The sequence below is a fragment of the Fusarium phalaenopsidis genome, assembly GCF_050370095.1.
Source record: "Fusarium phalaenopsidis strain FUZ10S chromosome Unknown contig_32296, whole genome shotgun sequence".
Taxonomy (NCBI): domain Eukaryota; kingdom Fungi; phylum Ascomycota; class Sordariomycetes; order Hypocreales; family Nectriaceae; genus Fusarium; species Fusarium phalaenopsidis.
This window is the reverse complement of record NW_028145408.1, coordinates 3,289,874-3,298,040: the sequence shown is the minus strand read 5'-3', so window position 1 is coordinate 3,298,040 and position 8,167 is coordinate 3,289,874. Positions and strand designations below refer to the sequence as shown.

At 50.1% G+C, this 8,167-nt stretch overlaps 2 protein-coding genes across 2 annotated transcripts; both read right to left on the bottom strand.

The window, feature by feature from the left end:
- Positions 1–276: 276 nt before the first annotated feature.
- Positions 277–3,092, bottom strand: LRP88_06589 (uncharacterized protein; the record flags this gene model as incomplete). The annotated part of the gene is made up of 4 exons (XM_083243127.1): positions 277–1,841; positions 1,903–2,260; positions 2,347–2,693; positions 2,852–3,092. The coding sequence occupies 4 exons, from the start codon at positions 3,090–3,092 to the stop codon at positions 277–279; spliced, it is 2,511 nt and encodes an 836-aa protein (XP_083102063.1).
- A 1,301-nt stretch (positions 3,093–4,393) lies between these two features.
- LRP88_06588 (uncharacterized protein) lies at positions 4,394–6,650 on the bottom strand (the record flags this gene model as incomplete). Its single annotated transcript, XM_083243126.1, has 3 exons — positions 4,394–5,819; positions 6,174–6,342; positions 6,440–6,650. The coding sequence occupies 3 exons, from the start codon at positions 6,648–6,650 to the stop codon at positions 4,394–4,396; spliced, it is 1,806 nt and encodes a 601-aa protein (XP_083102062.1).
- Between the last annotated feature and the right edge of the window lie 1,517 nt (positions 6,651–8,167).

Below are 8,167 nucleotides of genomic sequence, written 5' to 3'. Positions count from 1 at the left end.
TGTCGGCATCACCATGCGATCCAACGCCGTCCCTACCGCCACTACGGATACCACGGTTCAAGCCACGACGAACTTGGCGCGCGATAAAAGCGGCCGTCTCTGGTACCCATAGATCTCGGAACACCTCGTGGAGAAATGTCGTCATCCTGTCCATCCCGTCTATCGATCGACCCCCAAGTTCAGCAAACCACAATTGACTGTGTCGGTTGGATGCCACCGTTCTATCGTAGTGATACTCTAGCGAGGCAACGTGCATCAGAACGGGCCGTCCGTTGCTCAACTGGGCCATCCCACAAGGTTGACGAGTCCTCGCCCTTCTCGGATGTCCAGCATTCGCGGCGATATGAATGGCCATCCGCATGTTCTTAGACTATCAATCGTACCGAGAAGCCTCATAACTTTGGTAGGGAGCACCCTCGGGTCCCCGGTGAAGCAAAAGTTGCCCAGTCGATCGAGCGCAGCGACACCCTCGGAGAGAGCCATGCCCAGTCCTTTCGACCCAGCCTCGCGGAAGCGGCGGTCCATTTCTGCTATGGCTGCCTCCATAACCTTGGCGAAAGCCACCATGACTCCTGGGAAGATATCAGGAGAGAAACGCCGGAGGATACCTGCATAAAGCTGTTTCTCTTTGAGGAAGAGTCGCATGAGCTGGAAGATGGGCTGTAGTACGCTACTGAAGTTTCGACGACGGCGCACGAGTCGTGGAGCATCGATGGAAATAACCTGCTCGAATCGGAACGCAAACTCATTCGCCTGCATGGCTGCCTCAACCCTTTGTCTCTCCCGCGCAAAAGGTGTCGATGCGCCAGGGTTGTCAGGTGTGAGTCGCCCCCGCACCTGGGCCAGTAGCCGCTGTTGCTTGTCCTTGAGCCGCGCCGTGCGCTGAGCCTCCGTCGAGGGGATGGTGAGAGCAGCTGTGGCGAGACCGTGGCTGGCTAGCAGGTCGTGAGGCCCATGACGGATAGACCGTTTCAGGTTGGAATAGCCCTGGAAGAAGCCGAACGAAAGCACGTCGGCACCCTGGTTCTGGTGGCTCATGTTCTCCTTCATGACAGTAAACAGGTCACTATCCAGGAAGGCAGGTGGACGATCCGATGTGAAATTGCCGTACGCTGGGTGGAAGCCGAGTGGGTAGAAGGTATAGTTGCTCCCGTAAAACTCCCCAGCCACCCGGTTACGGTCGGCAAGTAAACATACAGGAGGACCTGGTCTTCCTTCTGCATCGGGATGCTTGTTTGCTGCAGTGCAATGAACGTCAACAGCCAGGGCATAGGAGACGTGGCTGATGTTGTCGAGGTTATACTTCGCCTCAAGGGCCTCACGCAACCGCATCAGGCCAGGACTATACAACGCATCATGTTCTCTCTGGTCCTCCGTTGCTGGTACAGATGCTGATGATGGAGGTAGACTGGGTGGCGAGACGTCTGGCGCTTGCCTTGGACGGACGTCGCCACTACCGTCAGTATCTGGGCTCAACGGCTGCTGCTGGGAGTTGTCTTGCCCATCGTATTGATGCTCCTGATCATCTTGTAGCTGAGTCCCGTTATGTTGGCCCACATCAGTGTTCTCGGATTCGTTCATCCATTCAAGGAACCTCCGCTCCCGCTCTTCATCACCATCACCATTGTTGTCGTCGTCACCATTGTGCCTGTTCGCGTCGGCTTCGCCGTCAACAATACCTCGATAATCCGTATCGATTCGCCCTGGACTGAGGCTAGGTGGTATTTGAGAAGCAACATCATCGTCCGCCCTCTCCGACACGAACAGGCTATCGTTGTCTTCCACTTCGACGGTTGGTTGATCATCGTATAGCTCGTCGAGCTCATCCTCTCGTTCCTCCTCTAATTCGCTCCCATCCTTGCTGTGTCGCCGGCAAACTATTGTTTTCTCCATCATCATCACCGTCGTCGGTCTCGTTGGACTCGTCGTCCAGACCGTCGAGATAGGCTGGCCTGATGACTGTCTCTTCTTCGAGGTTCGCTATGCCTTCGTTGACTTCTATGTTGATGTTGGCGCCATAGTCGTACGCGTGGAAGGCGGGCTGATGATCGGTCCAGAAAGGGTCGTCTTCTACGGAGAACCTTTCGAGGAACTCCGTCCAGCCATCCATGAATAGTGTCTGGAATATGACCCACTTGTCAAAGGCAATCATCTGCGTCTCCTTGCCTCCGAGGGCCCACCTCGGCTCAACACCTTCACCAAGGAGCTCACCTTGAAGGAAGATGTCCTTGATGTACGATGCGAGTAACAGAGCACGGCCCTGTACGAGGGCAGTCCTCGTATGTGTTGTATCGTGTCGTCGGCGGGGTGGTTGGTCCCAGCAGCTCTCTGGCTTGGATGCATGACGATGAACCAAGCTTCTCGAGTGGCGCCGGTGGCAATGCGGAAGGTACGGCCGCTCAGGTCGAAATCGACGCCCTGCACATGCTTTGCGACATATGGGGCACTCCAGTGGCGAAAGGATATTGTGATATTGTCAAAGAAGTGGCTAGACCGGCAGATCGGCCGACGCGGTAGACCGACGATGCTAACGAAATCGAGCCGAAATACGGGGTAATAATCGTCGTCCTCGCTCGCCGCCTTTGACCCTGTCTTCTTGCTCCCATAGTCCAATACAACTCGGCGCTGGAGGAGGTCAAGAGCACGTGTCCCGTCGAAGGCTTCGTCGTTCGTCTCGTCGATGAGCTCGTCAGCTAACACGACATGTCAGTCAGGACACCCCAGACAATTTGAAAAAACTAGCAGCGCGTTCTGGCTCAGGTTCTAGGTGGGGAAGAGCGTAGGAAGGGAAGGGAAAGGACTGAAATAAGTCACTGCTCCTACACGCTCTTCGAACAATGCTGTGCCATACCATACATCCAGGAATCACCGGCGCGACGGTCTACCCTCCAGCCTCTTTGAAACTGGTCTGTAGCGTCTTCTGTGCTGACTGCACTCCCTTGGATGCTCGCGGGCTCCTCGAGATAATGTTCATCGGCCGAGAACGGCGATATAAGCTCTCGCGCCTCTTCTTGGTCCTCGCCGTCATCAATGTCAGGACCATCAGAGCGAACATCGAATTCGATTTCTTCTGGAAGCCCTAAGCACGACATGGTAGGCTTCTCAGCGTCCGTCACAACGGTTATGTTGACCAACGAGAGGTGACCCTGATGCTCAGAGGATGCTGACTGGTGACGAAAAGGATATGAATTAACATGAAGGGTACGGGGGGGAATGACAATACTGAGGAATACACACTACTTGTTTCTGTCAGGAATATTCCATCATCGTCACCTGCGAAACTGCTCGCTGATTTATAGGATTCGGCTACTGTGCAAACTGGTACGGCTAGACGCGAGACGCGTCGCTCTGCCTCGTGCTGTCGTGGTCGCAACTGAAGCTCTTTACCAAAGGGACCGCGTCTTCAGTAAGGTTCGAAAGGAGAGCAGCTACCGTACCTACCGCCAGCTTTACCCCGAACACATCCATAAACAACCCGGGCCGGCATACCCAGGGTTAGGTGTCCGAGCGCGCGTGTGGCTGATGTCAAAACCTGAAATATACAGCGCTATCTCATGCATCTTCTTCGAATTATCACACGGAATGACATCAAATCCCTCGTGATGCCCTTATGCAAAGGGTTAGGGCGAAACCCGCGGGAAATGAGGTGGCTTGCTCGTCACAGGCACTATGAAACTCTGCAAGCTTATCACAGTTTAAAACAACAAGGGTACTCTACCCCCAGTCCAGTTCTTTCCGGCCTATCCGCATCTTTTTCCCTGTGTTTTCAACCTTTACCAGTGTCTGACTAGCCATCAGTTCCAGCAGGAGCGTACAAGTGGTCGCGATAGGAACGATTTTGGCCTAGCCTAGCTGTATCAATAACTTCTCACGGGTTAAAAACAATACATTTGGTCAAAAATTATGGCTTTTATTATCATTACTATTATTTTAATTACTGCTGCTTATTGTTTATTTATTGCTGTGCGACTGCCGATGGTTCGCCGGATTGAATCGTATATCTTTTGGTATAGGGTATGGCTCGCTCGTCGTTCCCAGCTGCCGCCCCGCCTGCCCTGCGGAAGGATCAACGCTTACTTCCGGACGTCGCTACAGGCCCATCCATCCAGGATGATCTCTTTTGTGGCTGCGAGCTAAGGGCTTGTTCCTGGTGACGCTGGCGTTGTCGTCTCGCCCTAGTCATCTGGGATTGGCTAGGGCTTGGCCGCCCGTTCGGTAACGTTGTCCTGGTTGCTGGTGATTGGTGGATCCAGCCGTTCCCAACATCTCCCTTTGGTAGTTTCTGCAACGGACGGCCGACTTCAGCTGCAATGTAAGACTTCTGAGGAGGTGGCTGATAACCGTGATCCGCGGCATTCCTTGCATGTGTTCCGTCTTGGTGGCGGGGGGCTTCTCAGTGCCGTCTCCTGGGCTGGAGGCAATCCAGCGAACGGCGGCAACGAAGGTGGCTGCTGTTGAGGATGTCTTGATGGCTGGCGCTGTTGCCGCCGCTGCTGCCGCTGCTGCATTCGGAGTAATAGGTCTTCTTCCATGGCCATTGTGCGCCCGCTGTCACGCTGTGCCCTGTCTGCCGTGTTGATCGGAACAAACCTTTGCGAAGATGGGGGCTCGATGATACGGCACCCTGTTGTTGACGGAGCACTTCATTCGGGACGTGGCTGATACGCTCGTCTGGCAAGTGCCGCTGCTGTTGCTGCTGATCATCGTGTTCGGAAATTGCAGTGGCGGACGTCATTCCTGCCAGGATCCTCTCGTACCCCTGGTATGCCGCCTGGATCGCTTGGAGTGCTTCGCCTGACCAAGGATTTCCTTCGTCAGACTCGTTGCTTTCCACTGCTTTGCGGCATCGATCGGAAGCCCATGCGAGGACAGCATGATCGATATAGGCACCAAGTTCGCTCGAGGCGTACACGCCTCTCAATGCAGGATTCTCCTTCACCTCGGGAATATTTCCCAGCTGACTACAGATAGCTCGTGTGATGGCCGAAGCCGGTGGTCTGTGGCGCATCTCAGTCTGCGGCTGGTGAATCGCGTCATCCGCGCCGATGCGTTCAGGGATCGAATCCTCCCACACCGGACGAAATGCAGGACCAACAGCGTGTTGGACGATGTGAAATAAGCCCATCCAGAGATCGCCGGTGCTGAAGCGTTCTGCATATTGCTCATAATGTTCTTCTGGCATCAAGTCGAGATAGTGTTTCGTCGAGGGATCCCTGAACTCGGTCATATGGCTGCGGACGTAGTCGAGGACCTGCCTTTCCAGGGTCCGTGAACGCAGGTCGAGCCAGGACGCGACATCGTCGGCGCCATCGACATCGTCGTCTTCTCTGAGCCGAGTCCACCAATCGTCTCCATAAGCAGTCGCCTTGAGACTTTTGATCGCAGGCACCAGGTCTTCTCGTCGTAAAGGCTTGTTGTTCTCGTGAAGACCGATGATATCAGCGGGTTGGGTGTTGACCCAGCGCACTACATGGTCCATGACCTGTGCCATGACCTCGCCTTCCTCCTTTTTGATCCGCAATAAAGGCTGCACATCCGGAAAACGAAGAGTAAGGTTCTGTTGAAGATGGCGGCAAAGACTGTCATAGGCTTCCTTGTCAAGCGAGGTCAGAAATCCGGTTCGCCGTGTTGCCTTTGTGCTCGGTTTGCCAGTGGAAGGAACCGATGGAGTGGAGTTGCTATCGCCGCTGCTACTGTCCTCCTTGGGATAAAAGACTTGGTATACATCTGCAGCATCATAGGTGTCGTTTTTGAGACTGCAGGCGAGCATGGTCCAGTCTGAAATCTGAATGGACTCAGAGGCGGAGGCAGGAAGTGCCCTTAAAGTTTCGAGTATCTGATAGAACGTATCGAACCAATACTGCTCGTGCAGGACGATGGTACACCCAAGTTAGCCACATATTATTCTAGGCAAGGCTTGATCCGAGACTGTCTGGGGTGGGAGAGGTGAATGAATAAATGGTAGGTCCATCACGGATGTCAAGGGTGAGTTACTCACATCGTCCAATCTGTACCCTGCGATCTGATACCATTTTGAAATGTTGAATGTGGTTCTCCCCAGAGAGGTTCGACACCAGCGGGTAATGCGAGGTCTCCACCGCTCGCTTCTCCACAGCGTGACGAGACGGCTGATGGGAAAGCGAGCTTCACTTGTCAGGCACAGGATATCCAACATCCTTTTCTCGATACCCTTCTTGTTGACATTTTTCTCGGCAGAAAATAGAGTGGGGTCCCGGTCAAAGGCGGAGGCGAGCTGTAACCAGATCTGACCATGTGTATCGGGCAGGGTGAGATCGCGACGGTTGACACGAAGCTTGATGTCAAGTTCGACTGGTAGAGTGTCTGTGTATAAGGATGAGTATTGTTTGTTATGTATGTATAAGTAGTATATCAGGTAGAGAAGATCTGCGGATTGGGGGTGATTGAAGAGGGGTCACACCTTTGTCGTAAAATTCGCAAATCCACCACAAATCGCTCGAATCAGAATCCGTCTGTTTCACGTAGTCTTTCAGAGCCTCGATGCGATGCTGGCCGGCCATGAGCTCAGGTTTCTCGTCGCCGTTGAAGTCGGCCCAGTTTTTGAAGGATAGCACATGCTGACGTCGGTCTTGGGCAGTGCTCTGATCAGCGTCTGGGATGGCGTCGATCATTTTTGAACGGCGGCAGCACTGCAGGAGACCTGGACGTAGTGCTGCTCGGCTCGACGTGCGAGGCCGCCATTCTGGAAAGAGCGACAAAGATGGGCGACGTGATTGCGGTCGAGGGGCCTGTTGTTGCCACGAGACCAGGCGGAATGGAGGAGATGGATGGGCAGCTCAGCGACGGCGAGGCGGTAGGGCTCCGCCTGTTTCCTCAGGGAATCGACCTCGGTGAAGGAAGGTGGAGGAGGCTTTGGTGACTTGGCGGGCTTAGGTGGTGATGATGGGGTATCGTCGGGGACGGGAAGTAGGGAGGGAGAGGTGGATAGACGGGGTTCACGGGAAGGGTGGGTAGGGGTAGTTTTCAGCCGTTTGGAGGGCCGGGGATCGGGGTTGGATTTGGGAGGTAGAGGGCGACCAATTTTGATCATTGTTTGTGATGATTGATTGATGATTATTATTATTGGGATTTATTGTTTGTGATTTATTTTATTTGATGTGGGATGTGGAATTGTAAAAGGGTAAGAAGCAACAGGTGGGAAGAGATGAGGGTTCAGGTTATTATATTGAATGGGAGTGTTAAGGTACAGGGGGTGGGGAAGGTGACTAATTAAAAGAAAGGAAGACGGGAGACGGGAGACGGGAGACGGGAGACTTCTGGGCTGCTAGTCAAGAATTAGATGTCGTCAAGAAGTGGCCAAAGGAGCATAGATGGTAGTCAGGGAGAACGAATGAGAAAGGTGGAGGAGAGATGGAGGCTTAGAGGTTTGAGGAGGGGAGGGTGCGCACGGACACCTAAACCCAGGTTTAGGTGGGGAGGGCGTCCAAAAATGGCAAGTTTACTGGTAGGCTTCTAAAATATTAGGGGCTCGTGGTATGGATAGCCCAAAGACGCATAACTTTTAACCCTAACCGGGACCGGTTCGGGGTGATCTTTGACTGCAATTATAATATTAAAATAATATTTTATTTATATAATTTTTATTAAAATTATATTTTATAATATTTTATTAACTTATAATAATTTTTATTTTATATTTATTTTAATCTTATAGTAATTATTAATATTATAATTTTTATATAATATTTTAATAAATAAAAAATTATTTTTATTATTATTTTTATAATATTTTATTATCTTATAATAATTTTAATTTTATAATAAATAATATAATTTTTATTTTAAAAGTATTTTTTATTAATTTTATTTTATTATAATTATACTTAATATTATATTATTATTTTATAAGACTTATTATTTTATTATAAATATATATTTTTAATAATAATTAATTTAAAATATTTTTATAATTATTATTTTAATATTATATATAATATAATATTAATAATATTTATTAATAATATTAATATTTTTAAAAAAAAACCTTTATTTATAAGTTTTTTTATTAATTTTAATATAATTTTTAATAAATCTTAAATATTATAAAAATTATTATTATATAATAATTATAATTTTATTATAATAAATATAAAAAATAAATAAGAAATAAAAAAACTTATATAATAAA